At 42.5% G+C, this 25,010-nt stretch overlaps 1 protein-coding gene across 2 annotated transcripts in view; it reads left to right on the top strand.

The window, feature by feature from the left end:
* RAB29 (RAB29, member RAS oncogene family) overlaps positions 1 to 25,010 on the top strand; it is a 159,048-nt gene that overhangs the window by 113,509 nt on the left and 20,529 nt on the right. For both annotated transcript variants that reach the window (XM_069238564.1, XM_069238565.1), the window contains exon 3: positions 9,156 to 9,337. In XM_069238564.1, the coding sequence (XP_069094665.1) occupies positions 9,156 to 9,337 (182 nt within the window). The remainder of the gene's footprint in view (positions 1 to 9,155; positions 9,338 to 25,010) is intronic.

Here is a 25,010-nt window from a genome sequence, read left to right as displayed (position 1 = left end):
GTATTGTGATTCCTATTTTTCAAGTGCCTCTCCAGCCTGTTGGTGTAAAGTAAAATGAAATTGTGGGGCAAGAACACAGCCTATCTGGACCCCTCTGGCTAGTTTTAACCTAAATAAACATTCATCTTTGGCTCCATACCAAACTGTGGCAAATAAATCCAGATGGAGTTGCTCCAGAAAGTAAATTATCATCGGCAATGGCCATTGATGCCATGACGGACCAAACCCAAACCTTGGTGCTGTTGACACAGTAGAAGGCAGAGCCTAGGTCCCCAAATACTAAATATAGGGAGCCACCAGTAGCCACAGTGCAGTTGTTCATTACTTGATGTAAATTAATGCACGTTTCATTCACCCCAAGCCCTTTGGTAAAACCATACTGTGTCTACCACAACGTTCTTTTCTTTCACCCAAGGAAATAGCTTCTCCATAATAACACCATTCGCAAATTTTACTATTGAGTTTATCAAGGAAATGGGCCAAGAAGATCCCAGATTTCTGTCCCCCCTTCGTGCCCCCAATTTCCATTTTTAAGTATTGGGGATAATAAATGATTCAGGCTAATTTTGTGTTAGTGCCGAATTACTGGCTGCATTCAAAACATTTGTGACAACTGGGACTCAAAAGTGCTCTTTTGCTCTTATAGTGATTTATCAGGGCCCTGTCCTTTGCCAGAAGGGCTATCCTTAATGGGTTTGATAAACTCCTGTTAATCAGAGGCAGTGCCTTCCACCCCCCCTCCCACCCCCAAATCTCCCAGAATTAGTTCATCAAAAGCCTAATTGGAATTGTAGATATCACGAAAACGGACGCTATAACTATTTGCAGGAACAAGAGCATCACGTCTACCAACAGTAACAGAGTTAAAACAAGGGCAATTGACTACCGTGCAGAAAGAATATTGGCCATTGAACAGACAAGCAGTGTATAAATCATGCTAAGCGTTTTCCTGAATTGCTAATTTCCTTGCCTTGGTTTCTATTTTATACCTTTTTCTATACCTTAGAACTTCCTCGATATTTCTGGGGAACTCTTTCAAAGCTAAATGTAGTTCGGAAGAGGGCTTAGAACACGAACTGACAAACCATTTGTGCTTTTTCCCAGTGGATGAACTTCTGATCGTTAGGCTTAAAAGGCAGTGTACAAAAAATCAAATATTAGAAAAAGCATTTAAATAAGAGGTGTAAATATTATTAAGGCGCACTGTTAAGCATCATAATATCGCTCCTCAAATATGTTTGATAATAGATTATCATGAGTTATCAAATCCTGTGTCAACCTTTTTGTGTGCACAATTACTGACACCCTTATGGTGCATGATAGTGTTCTTATTATTGAACCAAAAAAATTCAAACGCAATGGATTATGGGCGCTAACATGATTTATCAAAACGGAGCAATGCATAAAACAGTCCCTCACGTTGACCATGACACACATACTTTGTCACACTGACGACCTCTTGAAACAAAAGTGGGAATGCAGCTGTTAGAAATGGGGCCTTTCGTTGGCAGTCAGGTTACCCCCTGTCCAAGCAAGGACCCTCACTCTAGTCAGGGTAAAAGAGAATCCCCCACAGCTAACCCCTGCTTACCCCCTTGGTAGCTTGGCACGAGCAGTAGGCTTAACTTCAGAGTGCTAGGTGTAAAGTATTTGTACCAACACACACAGTAACTTAATGAAAACGCTATAAAATGACAACACAGGTTTAGAAAAGTGGGAAATATTTATCTAAACAAAACAAGACCAAAACAACAAAAATCCACAATACACAAATCAAGTTATCAATTAAAAAGCAAAAGTAGTCTTCATGTAGTTTTAAACACACACTAACACTGTTAGCGTGAAAATGTACCTTGGGTGTGTCAAAAATAACCCCACATGGGCGAATGTGTGTCAAAAAGGGATTGCGACGCATCAATTTCACTCATGAGCAAGACCCTGCGTCGTTGCTCCTTTTGTTGGGTCGGCTGTGTAGTTTCTTCTCTCTGCAGGCGAGCGATGCGTCGATCCGGTCAGCACTGTCGGGACTTACGTCGGAAATCCAGCCTCACGATGATCCGAAAAACCACACAGCACAGGTTATGATATCACCAGCCTCTGTCACCGATGCTGCGCGTTGTTTCTCCAGCTCTGTGCGTCGATTCTTCGGTCATGTTGCAGGCAAGTGGCGATTTTCGGCCATGAGGCCGGCAGTACATCGATTTTACAGCTGCCGATCGGAGTTGCACCAATCTTTTCCCCGCACGACGTTCTGTGTGTGTTTTTTTTTTTTTTTTTTTTTTTTTTTTTCCTCTTAGGCTGCCAGCTTCTCCTTTCAGGGTCCCAGGGACTGGATGGGCACCACAGGGCAGAGACTCCAGGTGCTGGCAGAGAGAAGTCTTTGCTGTCCCTGAGACTTCAAACAACAGGAGGCAAGCTCCAGATCAAGCCCTTGGAGATCTTCACAAGATGGAAGACACACAAAGTCTAGTCTTTGCCCTCTTACTCTGGCAGAAGCAGCAACTGCAGGATAGCTCCACAAAGCACAGTCATGGGCCTGGAAGCTCTTCTTCCTCAGCTCTTCTCCAGGCAGAGGTTCCTCTTGGTTTCCAGAATTGTTCTAAAGTCTGTGGTTTTGGGTGCCATTCTTATACCCATTTTGTCCTTTGAAGTAGGCCTACTTCAAAGCAAAGTCTCACTTGAATGTGAAACCCTGCCTTGCCCAGGCTGGGCCGTAGACACTTACCGGGGGTTGGAGAGTGCATTGTGTAAGGGCAGGCACAGCCTTTTCAGGTGTGAGTGACCACTCCTCCCCTCCCTCCTAGCACAGATGGCTCATCAGGAAATGGAGACTACACCCCAGCTCCCTCTGTGTTACTGTCTAGTGTGAGGTGCAACCAGCCCAACTGTCAAACTGACCCAGACAGGGAATCCACAAACGGGCAGAGTCACAGAAATGGTATAAGCAAGAAAATGCTCACTTTCTAAAAGTGGCATTTTCAAACACACAATCTTAAAATCAACTTTACTAAAAGATATATTTTTTAAATTGTGAGCTCAGAGACCCCAAACTCCACATGTTCATCCGCTCCCAAAGGGAATCTACACTTTAATCAGATTTAAAGATAGCCCCCATGTTAACCAATGAGAGGGACATGCCTTGCAACAGTGAAAAACAAATTTAGCAATATTTCACTGCCAGAACATATAAAACACATTACTATATGTCCTACCTTAACCATACACTGCACCCTGCCCTTGGGGCTACCTAGGGCTTACCTTTGGGGTGTCTGACATGTAAGAAAAGGAAAGGTTTAGGCCTGGCAAGTGGGTACACTTGCCAGGTCAAATTTACAGTTAAAACTGCACACACAGACACTGCAGTGGCAGGTCTGAGACATGATTACAGAGCTACTTATGTGGGTGGAACAACCTGTGCTGCAGGCCCTCTAGTGGCATTTGATTTACAGGCCCTGGGCACCTCTAGTGCATTGTGCTAGGGACTTACTAATAAATCAAATGTGCCAATCATGGATAAACCAATTACATACCCATTTTGTAAAGGAGCACTTGCACTTTAGCACTGGTTTGCAGTGGTACAGTGCCCAGAGTAACAAAAACAGCAAAATCAAGAGTCCAGCATACATCAACAACCTGGGAAACAGAGGCAAAAAGTTAAGGGAGACCACACCACGGATGAAAAGTCTAACAGCAGTCAATAGCGAAGTAGATATCACTATATTACACATATTGGCAGTGCTGGCTTTAGCAGTAGTGGCACCCGGTGTGACAAACCTTTTTGGCGTCCCCTCCAAGTGCCATCCTTCTCCCTGTATTCTGTCACTATTGCCCTCCAAGAGTCCCCCTCATCTCTCTATAGCCATCACACACATTTCATTTTTTTATAGCACTGCCAGTATCGTTATAGGGTGTCAGAGCTCATGAAATCACAAACATATTCAGAGACAATAAATCATACGTGTATAAATTATCCTTTAGGAAATGGTACATAAGACAAAAATCCCATGTCATCCATTCTATTAGGCAATATATTTTAAGAGCGTTTGGTCTGTCGAAACCGACTCAGGATTTAAAATGTTCCACAGTGGTTGAGCTTGGCTTTACTAATAAGAATGTATTTCTACCCAGTTAACCCTTTATAGCAACCTTAGGCTAATGATGGACTGGGGAAAAACATAACATTCTGACAGTTCATAGGTCACTGTGCTATCTTATAATTGTCATTTATGAATTCCAAGTAACAAAAGGATCTCTGTGAAGAAAGCAACAGTCCTCTGAGCTAGCCACATAAGATAGTTATGTGATCTGCATGGTACATGTTCTTTGCAGCAGGCATATGAACCCTCTGCGCTACATTGTGATGAGTTACATTTGCCGTTAGACTATAACTCCAATCTCTCTCCAGCAGGAACATTAATCACCATTTAACTTGACATTTTTGTTGAAAACTGCTGGACACACAAGGAACTCTGCAGCCGGTGCTTTTAAAATCATAAAGTATTTCTAAACGCAGCGCCCCCAAGCTCAGCGCAAAGTGTAGTTGTACCTGCCACACTGCCCTAAATCTGGCCATGAATATTGGCCTCAGCTAGAACTTCTAATAAGTCTTCCCCTTGTTTGTAAATCAGGCAAAAGGTGCCTAACTCAGTAAGATCAACCCCCCCCCCCCAAATATAGTTTTTAGGCCCCAAATTAATATTAAAATCTCCTGCCAAAATAGCTAAACGTGCATGATCTAAACAGGGTGTACTGGGAGACAAGTTACTCATCTTTATTTTCAAAAGCCCACAATGTTGGAGAAATCTGAGCCCTCAAACAGCAATCAGAGACCTTAAAAGTATAATTGTAAAAGTTATAAAGAACCATATTTAACAAACACAGCTCGACCACCTGCTCGTTAAAGAGACCTCACAAGTCGGGGAAAGCGAAATCCAGTAGCCCACCTCTGGGTCTGCCAAAAGAAGACAGCTATGCCAGGATAGTGTGGGAAGAGTAACTGTCAATATAAGGAGGATCATTAGCACAAGTTTCTTGGAGCATCATATCATCCAACGTTCTGACAAAGCTCAGCTGTTCAAGGCTGTTCACTTAAGATGCTTCACCCTCCAATTTCATGGAAATTAAGCTATGCCATTATCAAACTGAACTGAATCCTGCTATCAGCAGAAGGAAGAATAAAAATTAATTGAGCAATTCATGGGCATGTTTTTGTCTAACTGAGCAGGGTTAATTAGTGCATCAGAAGGGACTCCTTCATTAGTGTCTGTAGATGGTAAGGCAAAACAATCTATTTGAGGTTGTAATTAAGGTTCATAATACAAATTATTTATTGGATAAGATGCAACACAAGTGTTAGAAAGCATATGTGGTTTATAAATAAAACTCCAATGAAACAACACAAATCCTTGAATCTGGCCTTCTTGGGCATAAACTAGCCTAAAATGGTTTGATTTTTTTTTTTAAATTGATAACCATACAATCCCCTTCCCAACACCTTTGAGATTGACCATTTGAAGAGACTCGTCTGACCAAGAGGACATACTCCAACATAACACAGCCCCCCAAAATGCCGATGAAGCTGTTAAATAATCTACGTTTTTATTTATTTATGTTGGGTCCACATGTACGTGATTTCTCAGTGGTGAAATAACCTTTTAAGACCATAATTTAAAAGTGCTGTGTGTGGGGGCAGAATAATGACCATAAAATGGATTCACTTGTTCGGTACCAAAAGCCACAGGTAGCTGTCTGGCAAGGAACTGTAGGCTCTGTTATATACCAATCCATCTCAGTCTTAGAATGCCAATTAGAGCTCAGATGGGCGTTTTTTTATTTTTTTATTTAATGGGCTCATATGGAACAGAAGAGTCAGTCATTGTCAAAATCCAAACCCCCCCCCCCCCCCCCCCCCACCTTCAGCACCCCCATCGGCCCTCAGCAAATGCTGCTGTCTTCTGGACATATCTCCAGACAGAGCCAAGGTGGCCAAGTCCTATCAGTGCTCAGCCCCTGCAAAGCATGGGTACTGGTGTTTGAGACTGATTTCTAACAGGCTCTCTATTTATGTCTTTATTTTTTGTTACTGCATGTGGTTCTAGTGCGGATCTGGCTTGGAAAGGCAGCTGCACATAGCAAAAAAAAATAGGTATCCTGCTTCAGTGGACAAAGATGCTTTCAATGAGAATTAAACTTTTATCTGTGGGAAGTGCACTAGTGATGGAGAATCTCTGCTATAAAAGAAGATAATTCCAGAATCCTTTACTGTTAAACCGAGAGCCTCTTGGCACTTGTTCTTTTTAAGTCTTTTAGATTTCCAGTATGGCAAAAGATGTGTTTTTTGTGTGCACATGCCATCAGATTTCTCTAGTTTAGAGCCCAAGCAGACCTCTTATCAGATGAAACCCGTTAAAGATAACACAATATGTTTTAAATGTGTTTCTAGCTTCAAGAGAATCACTCCAGATCATTCAAGGTAGAATAAATGGTCTCAGATATTCATTCTTCAGTTGGTGTTTAAATAGTGTGACCTTAATATTTTGCTTCATGGAAAACTGCTTTAATTGGTATTAATGGTGACTTTCCTCTGTCAGTGTGTGACAGGGCAAGGGCCTGGGCTAGAGGAAGGGTATAGTTCTGCGTAGCAATGAAAGCTAGAAGAAAGCGGTATGTCCATTGGTCACAGCCTACCAGACAGGAGGCTGTCTGGTTTGCTAAAGACATCTTGGTGCCATTCCGAAAGTCGACCTAGGAATGCATTCTGCCCATTGCTTGCCATTGGCTTTGTGGTTTGTAGCTCACATTTTCTTGTTTTCCGTTTGCTGGCTTTATTTTTTTAGGCTGGCCAGCTTGCGTTCGGTACTTCCCTTGCCAAAAACGTATTCACACAAATCCTTCTGACTCCCCCCACCCCGCCCCCTCCCTTTCTGTAAACAGGGCTGTAAGTCTTGTTCTTATCATGTCCCATTTGCTGATCATTCAAAGACCAAGGTCAAATGCTAGGCGCCGTCTTATAAGGGCACTTGTTAACGTTTCTTACTCTGATTTTAAAGTCAGGGGATTTATGTGACAATCTTGCTAGTTGGGTTATGAAAAAGGTTTTTTGCTACCACACGACAATATTTAAATGAACTATGTAAGTATTTTACAATATATAATATTATGAACGCACAAATGAGGCACATTATTTGTTAACTCTGAGGTGTGCTGCAAACAAATACTTTAATATGATCAATACGAATCATTGAACTAGATGAAGCAATTTCCACACTGTATTTTTTGATTAGTAAAACCGTATGTGTGCAGATGTAATGGTCATTTCAATTTAAAATTTGTTGTCTGTAATGGCAGTGTGCTACCACACCTTGAATACTCCACTCTACGGCACACCTCTCTACTCTGCACCACTCAACACCACTGCACTCTACTTTGCATCACTCCATGCCATTCCACTCTGCACCACTTCACCCTACACCTCTCTACTCTACCCTGTACCACTCTACTCTATGTTGATGCACTCTTCGCCACTCTACTCTTCACCAGTGCACTTTTCCCACTATGCTCTACAGCACTCCAGTCTAGGTCCGACCAACCTACTCTGCACCTCCCTGTCTACATCACTGTACTCTGACACTCAGCAACACTGCACTCTATGCCACTCTGTACCAATAAACTCTTCGTAAGTGCATTTTAGTCTGTAACACTCAACTCAGTGCCCCGGCACTCTACGCCACTTCACAGTATGCCACTCTAATCTACTCCTCACCACTGCACTTTACACCACTTTACAATATGCCATCGCACTCTGCCACTCAATGCAACTGCACTCCACTCGGTGCCACTCCACTCGCCACCACTGCACACTGCCCCACACCACAAGACTCTACGCCACTTCACTTTACTCTGAAACAATCTACTCTTGCATAGGAGCAAACCTATTGGCTTTGCCAATGCTTGTTTACTTGTGTGATCACATGGAACTGTTTTTTGTTTGGGTTTTCCTTGCACATCGCTCTAATACCCTTGGGTCATGTTCACATTTTATCGTGTGTGACGGCCTTTCCCACATCGTATCTCAGAAAGGGTTAATGGGCCTGTTGGTAGTTCTGGTTAGTTAGCAAACTGCACTTCAAATGTAAAGACTTCGAAGTCCAGATTTACTTACAAGTCGCAGGAAGAAAAGTAAAAGTTGAAGGTGTCACACATGACTTGGGGAATCTTAGCAGCACTGCAGTCACCCGTCGTGATCATCTCTGAAAAAGGACAGACTTGCTGCAGGGTCTTTCACATATGAGTGTTAACACTGGCAGGTTAGCAGAAGTCAGGAAAGGTCACTTGTAAAAGTGGCAGCCGGAATTGGCAGATCTCTCCGAAAGAGTGTTCGGACTGATGGAGATTCAGCCACATGTCAGAAGTGTCTGATCGATTAGGAGTGCTCGGCACAGCATGCAACATGTGAGGGTAATATTCAAAAGGTCAGTTGGGCAGGCACAGAATCAGTCCCAAGTCTGATCTTCTCTTGGAATGGTGATGTGGCCGGGACAAAGTTAGTTACATCCCAGGCATCATCCTACATCTGATTGATCCATGCAGTAGTTCGGCAGAAAGTGAGCTAGCTGCATGGGTTCGTTACTGCAGGGTGCAGCACGTTAAAGTCAGACCTATTGCATGACCATGCTTGTTTTGGTATTTTGTCATCTTGTGTTTTTCTGTTGTATGGAATCTTTATTGGTTTGTTTGGTCTGTGCTTTATTTCGTCGTGAGCGTGCGTGGTGAAGTCTGAGTTTGTTTTGATAATGCCCCAGAGGAACAGTTTTTCAGCAAAATACAAGACTGACTGTGGACTAAGCTTGTAGTTGCCATTGACCAACGTGATTTGACTGTTTTTTTTTTTTTGTTGACATTTGCGTGGTTTATATGAAATGTGTTAATGCTTTTATGTTATTCTTGGTGTGTATATGTTTTTAGTGGACCCGATTTTCATGAAAAGTATACATTTACTTTAATGTTTTTCTGCTACCGTATAAGCTGAGTACTAAGCAGAACTCGATCAAACAAAATGGCATTTACACTGAGTTCTGGTTTCAGGGTTTCGACGTGCTTTAAGTTGGCACAGTGTATCCATAATACATGCCTCAGTGTGTTGTTATTTTTTAAAGGTCAGGAACGCTTTACCTCGATGACCCGACTGTACTACAGGGAGGCCGCAGCCTGTGTGATCATGTTTGACGTCACCAACCGGGCCTCATTCCTGAACAGCCAGAAATGGAAAGAGGATCTGGACAGCAAGGCCACGCTGCAGAACGGCGCTGCGGTGCCCTGCATCCTGCTTGCCAATAAGGTGAGAATGGGTTCCAGAAGTCCGTGTGGCAGCATTTTCACTGCTGCCAAGGTTTCAGTTTGCTAATGTGTGACATTTCCATGATTTCAGTACACCTTGGAGTGACATTCTACAGACAAATGCGTGACCCTTTCAGCGACACTAATCTTTTACTGTGTATTACAATTTGTGGTTTGAATAGTGAAAGTGCGTTCTCACTCAAAGCATGGCGCCCCGTGGCACTCTAGTTAGGCAAGTTCCTAGTCCCTACTGTACTAACCAGGATTCAATTCTGTTGCTAGGTACACAGAGGTGGGGTATTTAGGTTCCTCACAATATGAGAAGATAGTATTTTTGATCTTTCCTTTTCACTGGTCGTTGAGGTAGGGGTGTGATCCTGTCTGGATTGAAGGTTTGTCCTGTGCCACTTTCGTCAGGGCAGGATTGCCTATGCTCTTATGTTTGCTGTGCCACTTCCTGCCTCTACCCTCTAGTTCTTTTGCATTTCTACTTCCCCCTTTTGATGTGACCTGATAAGATTATGCCATGTATGTCATTGGTTGCTCCCTGACCACTTGTGTTCCATGTCAGCTTTTATCTTGTTAAGAGGTCTCCTGCCCTCTATGGATATCCATTCAGTTGCTAGTCTGGTCTGTTTTCGTTCTTTAGTGCTTTTTTGACCACTGGTAATAGTACCCTCCTATAAGGGGAAGTTTAGAATGCCAAAGGAGACTTCGAGTGATGGCATTTTGTGGCCCTTCATTTATTAGGCATTTGTTTGTCTAAGTGAGGTTTTTTAAAATCATTTTTCCATAACTTGTGACTACACAGAGTATTGATCAAAAATGTAACACTGCTTGGCACATTGTTATAGCGTAAATGTTGGAGTAACAAAGAGAGACAATGCAATATGCCTACCCCCTTTAGAGTCTCTGTACATTGTAGCACTGGGATCTTGTACACAGGAGTTTTGGTATGAACAGTTGGATATTTAGATCCTCTTAGCATTGTGAGGGCCTAACAATATGGGTTCATTTTAGAGGGTAAATAATGTGGTCTCTAGTAAATTCTCGAGGTGTATGACTTTGTCATGCTTTGAATGGTGTTATGACAACTGGGGAACGTTGGGAACTGCTTGGCGCAGTGACTGCACAGGAGAAGGAGTGTTGGACGGTGTGTCCGGTACCTTGGCAATAAAGGTGCATGAAATAACAATTTGTCAAGAGTACTACTACAAATTTGCGATGAGGGCCAAGGTACCTACACGGACCTACCGTTTTGGAAGCGTTGAGGATTTTGACGATATCCTTGGGATTACTATTTGCCTATTGCTTCGGCTGACGCTTTAGTTTGGGAACAGGTGTTCGGAGTACCTCGGTCCAGCAGTGAGTAACGACGCAGCAAGTGTATTGTCGTTTGCTTAGTTTTTGTTGCCTTAAGTTATAGTTAAGGGCATTGGTACGGTCTGATCGCTCCGGTGCGAGGACTCCAGCCCGCGAAGAGTGAGGCATGCGTTCCTTTTGTTTTCCAAGCGCAAAGCAGTCTGGAGCAAAGTTACAGTATCTCAGCAACCAGACAAGGAAGCATGCAAGGCATTCTGGGGCGAACGCGCTCATGTTTCCGTGTGTTATCTTCACAAACGCGCGCAACAAGAGCTCAAAGCATCTTGGGGCACTGTGTACAAAATAAACATTCAGAGCACTTTTTTTTCTTCTTCTTTTTATTGTGCTTTTTTCATATGGGAACTATCAACAAACTGAGCAGTAATGGCCATTAATTTGCAATAACCAACGCAATGCAAATCCTCTTTGGCAACCTTGTACATAGTCATTCTTTTAAGGTACTGTGGAAGGATTTTTTTTGTTTTTTTTTTTGTGCAAAGTGTAATTATCCATATTTCACTGCAAAACAATGTGGAGAGAATTTCTATTGACCATTTAGTATCTGTACTTTATTGGTGGTGAAGAGTGGACAGTGTTGCTCACTGAACTAGTCCATTAATAAACATCAGTGGCCAACGTTTTTCCATCAGTCCTCCTCAACCTTTCTGGACAGCTGGGTTGGAACCATCATTGAAATGGACTGAATGGATAGAATATGTTGTCAACTACATTGAAGCAATTGATGAAACAGGAAAAATGTCAGACACACAAAAAAAGAATACTTTTACATTCTTTCGGTCCTATGGGATTAAAAATGTGTTCTCGCCTTAATAAAATACTGGGGTGGGGGATGCGTAGTACTACTATTAATGATCTAGATGCACATTTTCAACCCAAGGTTTGTATTGGCATTTCTAGGTACACATTTTTCCAACACAAGCAAACAAAACAAGAAACCATAGATGAGTATATGGCAGATTTACAAAAATTAGCGAGCGATTGCAACTTTGGTGTATTACAGAATGATTTAATATGAGAGATTGTAATGTATGCCAGTAATCCATCTATACAAGAAGGATTATGGGTGCACGGTGATTCTCCATTGGATCGTTAGGAAAGCAAACATTTCAAAGAAGTACTGTAATTTTAAGACCAAATGATAGGACAGACTTGTCTGTCAATAGAGTTCTTAAAAGCTATAGTACAAAAAACAGTATGTCTATTTACCAAGAAAAACCTAAAATACATGTGAAAGGCAGGTGTTACAGATGTGATAGCAAGGAACATTTTGCGTACAGCAGACGTCCTGCAATCAACCAAGTATGTAGTAATTGTGGAGTTAAAGGCCATTATGCAAAAGTGTGCAGGAAAAAGAAGCGTGTCAAATATGTGTTTGAGGGAAATGATGTAATGGAACAACGTTCCTCAGATCAGGATTTTGATGAAGACAATGCACATTTGGTCATGAATGTTAAGGAAAAACTAATTTTGAATGTAAAACGGCAGTGCAATATGACGACTGGGGGTGTGGAATTAAGAATTTTGGCAGATTTTGGTTTGCCTTATACCATTGTTAGTAAAGAAATGTGGAGAGACAAGTTTGTACATAAAATTGGAGAATTCTTTAATCCCTCTGATATTGATCCAGAGGGTTATGATGGAGAAAAAATTGACATTTTGGTTTCAGGTGGCTAATATTTAAGTGTCATGCAGCAAAATGTACATAGATAGGAAAGGCCCACCTCTTTTTGGATGGAGAGATCAGAAAGACTTGCATATAATTTTGGATCCAAATAGTAAGGAGCAGGACCTAATTGTAGATTATAGTACTTCTATTGCGGAAAATTTGTGAATGAAATTTCAGATGGTTTTCAAACAGAAGTTAGGCAACTTGATAGGATTTTAACATAAAATTCATATAAAAGATGATGCGTGCCCAAAAGTTCACAAGGTTAGAAATGTGCCAATAGCTATAAGAGAAGAAGTGTCAAATGAATTAGAAAAGTTAGTGATATCTGTGAAATAGAACCTATAGAAGCATCAGAGTGGACTTCTTTGATGGTTATTGCACGACGTAGTAATGGGAAGATCACATAATGTGTTGATCTTCGCCACTTGAACAACAGTATAACTATTGACAAATTTCCCTTTCCCAGGATAAACAAAATGGTGATGTTACTCAGACGCAAAATGGTTTTCCTCTCTAGACTTCCTCTGGGTATCATCAAATTTCATGACAGAAGACTCCGGAAATTTACGGCTTTTACCACTCCAAATGGATTTTTCCAATTTAAACGTATGCTGTTTGGTTTGACATCGGCAGCTGCTGTGTTTCAAAGACTAACATTCAGCCTTTTCGGTAAAAAACAGGGAATTTTGTTTTTTCAGGGTGATATATTTATTTTTGGTAGGGAAAGAAGTGAACATGACTCCAAATTGGATATGGTATTCTCAATGTTGGAGTCAAAAGGATTGACTGTGGAATTTACCAAGTGTAAGTTTTCTGAAAAAAGTGTCACATATTAGATCATGCGATTGACAAATTGGACGTTAAAACCAAAATCATCTTTGATACAAGCGATCAAGAACGCACCTACACCTAAAAACAAAGACTAGATTAGATCATTCTTTGGTCTGGCTGAATTTTGTTCAAAATTTATACCAAACTGTTCCGAGAAATGTTTCCACATTGGACAATGCTTGGTCTTTAGACCATTTCAGAGTATTTGTTTGGGGTAGACCAATTACCGTTTGTTGTAATCGTAAACGACTTGCAAAACTTTTAACAGGAGGTACCACTAATGCTTCTTTCAGGATGGCTAGAGCTTATATTTGCATGCACGATTACATAGAGAAAGTAGTGTATGTGCCTGGGAATGATAATGTAGGTGCTGATTTCCTATCTAAGGATGCCAGTCCAGTTAGAGTGTGAGGATGAGAAATGGAATGGATTTCAAGTAGCCCTAATTCAAGATGAAGGCATGCCTGCTATTAAACAAGTGGAAACAAAGGTATAAATGTGATAAAACATTACAAGACATTACTACATTTTTAAGAGAGAAGTGGCCTGACAAAAGAGATCTATCTGACGCTATTAGGCCATTTTGGGAAGTGCGAGCTGAATTATCTATTGATAAAGAATTCATCTGGAGATGATAAAGGATAATTCCAACATTAAGTTTGCGCTCCGATATTTTATTCTTATGCCACAAAGGCCATTTTGGGATAAATCGCACAAAGTGTGTGATTAAGAAAATGTTTTGGTGGCTTGGGTTGGATTCACACATTGAACGAATGATCAGAGATTGCATGGAATGTTCCAAAGCAGACAAGTTGTTCCATACGCTTAGGCCTCCTATGTCTGATTACTTAGGTCCGAATCATCCCTGGGAATTATTGCAGTTGATATTATTAATGGACCCTTAGGTGTATCACAAAAGTATATTATAGTTTTTATGGACATGTTTTCTAGGTGTCCTGTAGTCAAAATTGTACAAAATATGGACACTAGTGCAGTTCTAATTTTTTTTTTTTTTAATTTTTTTTAGATCAGATTATTTTGTTATGAAGGTATTTCTACTACTATTTTGAGTGACAATGGGGTACAAGTCAAATCTCTTGCTTTTGCACAGGACTGCGAAAAACTGGGAATAAAGACTAGAACTACTTTTCTTTATAACTTCAGTGGCAATGGAATGGTTGAAAAATGTAACCATTTAAAAAAAAAAAAATGCAATTCAAGCAGCTTGTGCAAATGGTAAAGATTGAGAAGTACGGGTGCAGAAGGCAGTAAGGGCTTGTAGAGTAACTAAGAATGATGCAACTGGGTTTTCACCTTTTCTGATAATGAGGGGAAGAAATCCAAGAACCAAGTACAATCCTAGTTGGTTATTTAAAGATCCGATGTAGAGAATTGGTCCTTTGAGGAAGTCGGAAATAATAGAAGTAAAAGCCATTTGAAAAGCAAAGATTATTATAATTGTAATCATGGCACCAAACCTGCTAAAGTGCAGGTTGGTGATTGGGTTCGTATAAAGAAACCAGGATTTGTAAGTAAAGGAGAAAGTGCATTTTATGACCCAGAAGAAGTGGTGGAAGTATTTCATAATGCTGTACATTTAAGCAATGGCAAAGTATGGAATTTTAAGCGAGTTGCATTGTGTAACACTGTAGAAAACAAAAATACGAAAAAAATTGAGTGGATGGATGAAGATACTCAAGATGAGTTAAATGTTGCTTCACAAAATGCAGTGCGTACTGAAGATGTATCAATAGAAGACAATGCAACTGTGTGTAATGAAGTTACAAGCCCTATTTTGGTTGAGGATAATCATAGTAGGATAAGGAAAGCACCCAAATTGTCCCAAATGGTTGGACGATTATATTCATGCAGGTAGCATGAAGAAATGAACAGTTAGTTTGTTTATTTTTGTCTCTCAATTTTTTTTAATATTCATTTCTTATTTTTATTTTCTCTTTTCTCCACTAGCACTCACTAATTTTGTTATCTCAGGAAGGGGGATGTGTGTGGTGTTAAGTGATGTTATGCATTAGCATGCATATACATGTATAGTTGGGATTTTCCAGTATATTATAGATGTTTTATTTTAGTCACTTTTGATTATGTTTGTGCCAGCGTTCAATATTTTACTTCTCTTTTTCTGTACATTTCAAAGGAGGGGGATGTGTTGTGTTCTCTGGTACATTCTCGAGGTGTATGATTTTGTTATCCTTTGAATGGTTCATGACAAGTGGGGAATGTTGGGGATGGGTTGGCGCAGTGGCCGGTTTGGGCGAAGGAGTGGTTGACTTTGTGTCCGGTACCTTTGTAATAAAGGTTCATGAAATAACAATTTTTCGAGGGTATTACTACAGTAAACAAGGGTGCCTGTTCTCTAGAAACAACTCGTCTACATAGTATAAGCTCTGTATTTAGAAGAGAAGCACTAAAAAAAAAACATTACGAGTGGCCCAGAGTATGGGCTATTCTTTACATAGGCTCCAGTTACATTACACAAAGCCACATATGTTTTTTAGGGCGCGGGCAGATCACGAATTGCAGGTCGGTGAGTCAACGCTGAGACTCGAACCAGATACCCTGCAGTTCAAAGTCGCCAGCTCTAATACTTGTCAGATTCTAACAGGAATTAGAACATTAGAACATTAGAACGTTGGCAGCTCCATTGAAAACAATGGAGTGCTCCGGGCTTTTACTGGCCGGTAAAAGCCCGCAGTGCCAACATTCCAATGTTCTCTTTGTTCACAGCAAGAGCTGTGAACAAAGCCTCACGGAGCCCGAGGGGATTTTAATCCCCTCGGGCTTCCTGAGGAATTTGTTTAATTTAATAGAACATTCTGCCCGGAGTGGCAGAATGTTCTAATAGCCTTAGAACCCGCCGTAGCGAGCTCTACCGCCTATTAAAGGCCCTCTCCCTTGTTAAAGACCCTCGCCTTCGGCTTGGGCCTTTAACGCGTGAGCGGGCCTTTAATAGCCGGTAGAGCCCGCTACGGTGGGTTCTAAGGCTATATTGTACTTTGGAGAACGCGATTAAGAAAGGAGGCTCATTAAAGACTACGCATATTACATTAGCTGTACCTTGGCTTTGGAGACGTATGTAAGAAATCATGTTTTAGGAAGGTGTCAATAAAAGGTGCGCGGGGTTGAAACGAACCGGCTCTGCTCTCCTCGTTTCACTATTCATATTTAACATATTATCAGATATCGGTAGCCTGTCACGATGTAAACTCCAAGAACATCTGACCCAAATTGCCATGGCAATCCTTATTTAACATGATAGTACTCCCCTGCCAGTTTCCTCTTAACTATGCACTCGTACTCTCCAGACCAAGTAGGAGATATACTAAATGTAAACCAAGAGTGAGGTAGCCAGACCGCAACACACACCGAACATTAGCAGAGGAACTGAGCCAATCACAGGGAGCCTCTGCATACTGTGGCATGGAAGAAAAAGAGGGTACAACAAAGATTGGGCACTCTCATGAAGTATTGCTGCTAAGTAAATAAGCGAGACAGTTGTTGTCGTCCTCAGAGCACACTCATTGCTAGCACAATTGTTTAAATGCAGCTTCGTTGGGTGGTTGTGGGTTGGAGGGGCGGCACCATAATTGCGCGACTAATGCATTTTAGTCAGGTGATGTGGACACCAGCACTAAAATGCGTTGATCTATCTCCTGAAGCGTGGTACTTAACAGGGATGTGTTTTGTGTCGACATTCCTCTAGGGTTTGGACAGTGAGTCACTGAGCCTATTTCATAGAGTGACAATTCACCGCTAAACGAATTTCGTCGCATTGATAACTGATATTTTATGTTGCCCATTTCCATTGTGCTAATTTTATTGGATTCAAAACGAATAAAGTGTTACTGGACTGCCATGGTCGAACCAGTGGCCTCACTGTTTCACAGCAGGCCCTGAAGTGTGGATGCAGTAGCCCGCTGCACGAACAGGGTAGAGGTCACGTGACGAGGCAGGGCGCTTAGGATACTCCATGCAAGGTATTTTAGAGAACTTCTTTTTTTGGGGAGGCACAAGAAACAGCTGACCACTACCACCTTCAACTGCAACTGCTCTCAGTTTAAATTCTAACATTCCAGTGCCCTCAAGTTCCACGGATACACGAATACTAGCTGGCACTATGACCAGCAACACTTTAGCACAATATATCTCCTCCCTTTGGGAAAGACAAAGGAAAAAGTAATAGCTAACATGAAAATACTCTTTATAGCAAGGTCCCCTGAAAACTGTTATTGCACCACACAGTCCTTACACTTTTCTGGAACCCTCATGAACGTCCAGCTTTACTCCTCTTCGTTGCGCCAGACTTTGAACCACCAAAACCATCTCGGTCTGTTTCTTGTAGAGCGATTATATCCTTCCTTGATTCTGTCCCCGGTTGACCTTTTGTAAATTCTGTTCAGCCTCCTTCCAGTCAGTGACAGAAATGGGCATGAAACCAACGCTGGATCCCAGAAACCGCAACATTTCTGAAAAGTAGACAAAATTCTGAATTCAGCAAGGGGTAATTTGTGTAGATCCTACAAGGGTTTCCTACAGAAAATAACAACTGAAAAAGAAAAATATTGAAATTGAGGTGAAAAAAACATACATTTTTCTCTACGGTTTACTCTGTAACCTTGTCCTGCAATGTCAGATTTTCGAAAGCAATATACCATTACGTCTGCTGGACTCTTCTGGTTGCGTGGATATATAGGGCTTGTAGGTTCATCAAGAACTCTAGGTACCCAGAGCCAATAAATGACCTGCACCCTGCAGTGGGTTTTCATTCTATGCCGGGTATACAGCAATTCATTTGCTGAAATATAAAGAGTAAAAAATAGCTATCAAGAAAACCTTTGTATTTCCAAAATGGGCACAAGATAAGGTGTTGAGAAGCAGTGGTTATTTGCACATCTCTGAATTCCGGGGTGCCCATACTAGCATGTGAATTACAGGGCATTTCTCAAATAGACGTCTTTTTTACACTCTGGCTTACATTTGGAAGGGAAAAATGTAGAGAAAGACAAGGGGCAATAACACTTGTTTTGCTATTCTATGTTCCCCCAAGTCTCCCGATAAAAATGATACCTCACTTGTGTGGGTAGGCCTAGCGCCCGCGACAGGATATGCCCCAAAACACAACGTGGACACATCACAGAAAACAGAGCTGTTTTTAGCAAAGTGCCTACCTGTAGATTTTGGCCTCTAGCTCAGCTGGCACCTAGGGAAACCTACCAAACCTGTGCATTTCTGAAAACTAGAGACCATGGGGAATCCAAGATGGGGTGACTTGTGTGGCTCGGACCAGGTTCTGTTACCCAGAATCCTTTGCAAACCTCAAAATGTGGCTAAAAAAACACATGTTCCTCACATTTCTGTGGCAGAAAGTTCTTGAATCTGAGAGGAGCCACAAATTTCCTTCCACCCAGCGTTCCCCCACGTCTCCCGATAAAAATGATACCTCACTTGTGTGGGTAGGCCTAGCGCCCGCAACAGGATATGCCCCAAAACACAACGTGGACACATCACAGAAAACAGAGCTGTTTTCAGCAAAGTGCCTACCTGTAGATTTTGGCCTGTAGCTCAGCCGCCACCTAGGGAAACCTACCAAACCTGTGCATTTTTGAAAACTAGAGACCTAGGGGAATCCAAGATGGGGTGACTTGTGTGGCTCGGACCAGGTTCTGTTACCCAGAATCCTTTGCAAACATCCAAATTTGGCCAAAAAACACTTTTTCCTCTCATTTCGGTGACAGAAAGTTATGGAATCTGAGAGGAGCCACAAATTTCCTTCCACCCAGCGTTCCCCTAAGTCTCTCGATAAAAATGGAACCTCACTTGTGTGGGTAGGCCTAGTGCCCACGAAAGGAAATTGCCCAAAACACAACGTGGACACAACATATTTTTTCCCAGATAACAGAGGTGTTTTTTGCAAAGTGCCTACCTGTGGATTTTGGCCTCTAGCTCAGCCGGCCCGGGGGGGGGGGGGGACAGAAATGGCCTAAAATAAATTTGCAACCCCCCCCCCCGGGAGCAACCCTTGCCTACGGGGTCGCTCCCCCTGCGTGACATTGGCGCCAAAAAACATATCCCCGGTGCCTAGTGGTTTCTGCCCCCTTGGGGGCAGATTGACCTAAAGGGGCAGAAGTGGTCTAAATACAATTTGCCCCCCAGGGGAGCGACCCTTGCCTGATGGGTCGCTCCCCATCTCTAAAAAAAAAAAAAAACACAAAAAAACTATTTGCCCTGGCGCCTAGAGGTTTTTGCCCCCTTCCCCCCCCCCCCCCCCCCCCCCGGGGGCAGATCGGCCTAATAATAGGCTCAGGGGGGACAGAAATGGCCTAAAATAAATTTGCCCCCCCAACCCGCACCGCCCCCCCCACCCGGGAGCGACCCTTGCCTACGGGATCGCTCCCCCTCCATGACATTGGCCCCAAAAAACAAATCCCCGGTGCCTAGTGGTTTCTGCCCCCTTGGGGGCAGATTGACCTAAAGGGGCAGAAGTGGTCTAAATACAATTTGCCCCCCAGGGGAGCGACCCTTGCCTGATGGGTCGCTCCCCATCTCTTAAAAAAAAAAAAAAAAAAAAACAATTTGCCCTGGCGCCTAGAGGTTTTTGCCCCTCTCCCCTCCCCCCCCCCGGGGGCAGATCGGCCTAATAGGCTCAGGGGGGACAGAAATGGCCTAAAATAAATTTGCCCCCCCAACCCGCACCGCCCCCCCCACCCGGGAGCGACCCTTGCCTACGGGATCGCTCCCCCTCCGTGACATTGGCCCCAAAAAACAAATCCCCGGTGCCTAGTGGTTTCTGCCCCCTTGAGGGCAGATTGACCTAAAATCGACCAATCTGCCCCCAAGGGGGGCAGAAATGGTCTAAATACAATTTGCCCCTCAGGGGAGCGACCCTTGCCTGATGGGTCGCTCCCCATCTCTAAAAAAAAACACACACAAAAAAAAAAAAAAAAAAAAAAAAATTGCTCTGGCGCCTAGAGGTTTCTGCCCCCCCCCCTAATACCAATAGGCCGAGCTGCCCCCAGGGGGGGGGCAGAGATGGCCTAAAAATTTTTTTTTTTGCGCCGTCACGCAAGGGGAGCGACCCTTGTCCAAGGGGTCGCTCCCCATCTGTAAAACAAAAAAAATAAAAAATCCCTGGTGCCTAGTGGTTTCTGCCCCCCTTGGGGGCAGATCAGCCTAATCAAAATAGGCTGATCTACCCCCCAGGGGGGCAGAAATAGCCTAAAATAATTCGCCCCCACCTCCCCCCCCAGGGAGCGACCCTTGCCCAAGGGGTCGCTCCCTTTTGACAGTTTCAGGAAAACAAATAAAAATCCCTGGTGTCTAGTGGGGTTTCAAAAGCCGGATTGCAAGCAATCCGGCTTTTGAAACCCTGTGAGAGACTTCAAAGGGAAGGAAATACATTTCCTTCCCTTTGAAGCCTCTCGGGCCTCCCCCATGGGATTGAAAGAGAAATGCAAAGCATTTCTCTTTCAATCGCGCTGGAAGCTCATGGGGGAGACCCTGTGACTAATCAGCGCGTGCTCGCGCGCTGACGTCACAGGGGGGGTCGGGGGTGGGAGGGGAAGGGCTTCCCCTTCCATCCCTGACTTGGGGGGGTGGGGGGGAACCCCACAGAGGGAGCGCTAGTGCTCCCTCTGGGCTCTGTGCACAGGATGTAATGGTTACGTCCTGGGCACAGCAGCACTGTGCCTCAGGACGTAACCATTACGTCCTGGGCACATAAGGGGTTAAAAAGCTGGTATATAAGCCGTTGGAGAACTTAAGCCACAGATGCCAATTCGAAAGACATCCACGCATATTAGAAACACCCCACTGGTCAAGAATAATGCAGAAAAAGCCAGTCTCCCGAACCTAGTACGATAAAAATGCAGACCATTCTGGCAATACAGCGGACTCGATAAAAGATTAAAATACGAACGCCTGTGTGGCTGTGGATTTCTTCAAAAACTGAATGTTTGATAACAGTGGTCTTGAAGCCAAGAAAAGATAAGTGGTAAAACGTAACACTCAGCACTTTATCACCCCACTGGTCACCTGCAACTCGCCTTTAGGGTGCAAAGGTATTTGATAGTGCGCTGAAACACTCAGTAGTAAGGAGCCACCTTATCCCCCCGGTATGCTTTTATAACTTTCAAATTAAGTTAATCATTACTGTATTATTTGAAATAATATACTAATAATTGCAGCATTTTTAAACAATATAATCTACACATGAATGCACCATATACTTGTGCATGCATGGATACATAAATATAATTATTTCGTACATGAATGCTCCTTCAATTATATTAAAAGTATAACATTGAGTCATAATGCGACAGTTATAAATTACAGACAAAGCAAACAACAGAGACCGGGCCATCTAATATCGCATTAACACATATCCACCATCTCAATATGAAACAATGACCACATTGTTCCCCCGCAGCGCCTTGAAACCCTTTGTGGGTGAGTAGTTGTGCTTAGTAAACACCTGATTGATTGATTGATTGTGCCACAATTCGACTGTAGCAATAAACCACTCATGAAATGACCGCAACACGCCTATCATCATGTACAGACACAGCATGCAATATAACACCACGTCCAGGATCCTATGATGAAGGTGCACTCTGAAATATAACCACAAACCCAAAACTACACTCAATGTGCAATAAGCATGTGCATATATAGCATTGTACACAGTGATTCCCTCTAACATAGAGTAGCATCTACATTGCCATCGAGCCGCTATAGTGACAAAGACCTATACATCTGCTTCAAAATGTAACGACACACATTATAACCGTTAGGTAAAAATCCTGTGACAAAACAAGCGTCCAACAATTATATTGCAAATTTACATAGATGGCCAATAATAATCTACACAGCACTTTATTATGTCAAAATTACACAAACACTAAGACCAAAATATATATTAAAGATGTCCATAACAAAATAGTCTACCACATGATAAGATAAATTAAATTATTAAAATATTGTTGATGATCTCATCAGGTATGTCATCAATGGTACTGTTTGAGATGTCTTCAGGGATGTCATTTAACTTGCTATCAGTGATGTTGTGTGTGAGGTATGATTGGAGGACCAGTTATAGTTAGTTTACCTTATAACTGGCGAATTTCAGTGGTGTGGTTTTCAGGTGACGTGTTGTAAGCATAACTGCAATACAGCTGTGTTTTTTTTTCTGTAGATGCACATGTCATTTTTTGTAAGGTGTTTATTTAAACATTTTCTTATTTTGGAACTTTTATTAAACCAGTTTAAGTTTTTGTTTGTAGTCATAACCATTTTTTGTAACTTTATTTTTACGATGAGCATTCATTATTTGACAAGTAACCAGTTTGGCCCTCTTCCCAATAACAAGTCTTCATGCACTTATTGTAGTACATCACAAATACTGCACCTGGTGAGCCTCACCTCCTACGCTTGCTGCTGCTGTTCTGGGGCCACGGTTTCTGCTTCTTGCTTGTCAAGACTATGCCTCCGCTTCTATGCCCTTGAGTACTGCTCTTGAGTACTCATTTGGGTGCACAGCAGATAGAACATCATGCCAAATGAGTACTCTCTAGGATGCCGTCTATGCAGGACTTCGTCACGCAAGGAACATTTGACCGTTGCATTGTTTTTTTTTCTGCCCTGACTGGAGAGTAAAAAGATTAGGGCATCTGCCTGGCCCCGCCTGTGCTACTTATCAGTGCCCGTTGCCAGTGCCTGGTTCTCCAACCAGGGTTAGCCCTTTCAGATTCAGCTCCGTCGCTGTAGTGACGAGTCCTGCTCCTCCTTGTACTTGTTTGCTTCGACCTCTTGCTCTCTCTCTCACGTGCACCCTTTCTCTCACATGTTCCTTACTTTCATTGCTGTCTTTCCCCTTTGACATTTTTCTTTGATCTTATGACTCCCCCAATCAAGCTTTGCTTCCTTTGCCCTTTTGCTCTCTCACTTGTTATCATGCCTCTTTAACCACGTTGACCTTTTCTCTCATTCGTTTTATGCCTCTTGACCTTTCTGCGTTCTCACTCATTCTTTGTCACTATTGACTTTTTGTTAATTCACTCGTTCTCATTGCCACTTTGGCCTTTTGCCCTCTTTTAGATGCTTTTGCCTGTGTATTTGCTTTTTCTCTCTTTATCCATTTGCCTCTGTCTGCCTGCTTTTGACTCTTACAGAAAATCTTGCTTCCTTCTTTTCTTCCACTTCTGCATCTTCTTGATTTACAAACCACCTTATGGTACTTTTTTTCCAGCGCTCTCTCTTTGCCCCCTTCTGCTGCATTTGCCGCTACTTTCGCTACTCCACACTCCCTCCTGCTTCTTGCCACTCAATACAGTCCTGCCCACTGTCTTATGAACTTCAGACAGTAGTTAACCAGAATCTTTGAGTGTGCTGAGTGTCTTTAGGAAAGGAAGTATCATGGTATGTTTCCGTGCACCCGCCTAAGTGACCTGAACACTTCAGACCATACAAAACACAGCAGCCAGACTCACAATCTGGCTTCCTCAACATGATTACATCACACTGTACCTCAAAGATCTCCACCAGCTCACTGTTGTACAAAAGTACACTCTTCAGGCTCCTCACACAAATATACAAAGCCCTGGATAACCTTGGCCTCACCAACCTCAACAGTTGCATCAACATCCAGACTCTTCTACTTGGCCAGAAATCTGCTCACACACATCCCTCGCATGAATATTTCTCTAGGTGATGTGCAGGAGCCGTAAATATTGATGGGACCTTCACAGCCTGATGGTCCAGCTGAATGATTGGGTACTTACTTGGTTGCTTCATTGTAATTCAACACCAAGATGGCAGTGAAAATTACAAGTCTGCCACTATGAAAAGACAAAGGAGAAATATTCTCCTTCTAAAGGGTAACTCATCTCTCAAGAGGCCTTAGACTTGTTTTCAAAGTAGTGTGGATTGTTTAGCCAATCTGGTAGCTCCTTTCATTACTTTTTATTTTTTTTATTTTTTTTTTAATAACTTCACTAAGGACTTGCAGGTCATTCGGCACCAGTGATAGAAGCTATGGTACAGTCTTGAGGTAATCTTGCAAGATCTGGAAGATGGGTCTTACTTTCCAGGGTCCATGAATCCTGTAACGTTTTACAAAGATCAGTTTGATTGAAAAAAACACGCTTTTCTATTGTTTAAGGCCAAGGGTTTGATAAGAGCAAATTGAAACTCGTGATTATAGAGGTAGATGAAATGATTTCCACGTCTTAAGCTTGTTTGGAGTTGCAGTACTGTGGACTGGTCCCCCAACTCGAGGGTGTTCCATTGGATTCACAGAGGGTTCGAAAATCGCACATTGTTGGAAAGATTTCATTGGTTCATATGACTGTTTTATTCCACATTCAAATAGTTCTTGTCCTTATTATACATCCTGTAACGAGGATTACAATTTTCCTCGTTACAGGACAGCCAGAGCATAGATGGATTTTTTGCTGTTCCATTTTTGGAAATAAGCTTTTTGCACTATTTGCTATGGCTTCTGGGTAGCATAACCAGCAAAGGGCAAATCTAGTGCAAACTGCTCAGGCATACCTGTAAGGACCGGTTAAAAGACACAAGGGCTTCACCCAAGTCGATTATATGGCTTTTTTTTTTTAACATCCTGACTGGGGAACAGACGCTGTCTCCAGAGATTTTCACATTTAAACTGTGTGGCAAGAAACCTAGCCAGGAAAGCGGAGGGAAGTATTTATTTGATATGTTTATGTGTACGCATCTAAAAGCTTGGCATCAGAAGAAATTTAGTTCTGCCAAGAGG

The sequence above is a fragment of the Pleurodeles waltl genome, chromosome 6 (genome assembly GCF_031143425.1).
Source record: "Pleurodeles waltl isolate 20211129_DDA chromosome 6, aPleWal1.hap1.20221129, whole genome shotgun sequence".
Taxonomy (NCBI): Eukaryota; Metazoa; Chordata; class Amphibia; order Caudata; family Salamandridae; genus Pleurodeles; species Pleurodeles waltl.
Note: the sequence above shows the minus strand (reverse complement) of the source record. Positions and strands in the feature narration are given on the sequence as shown.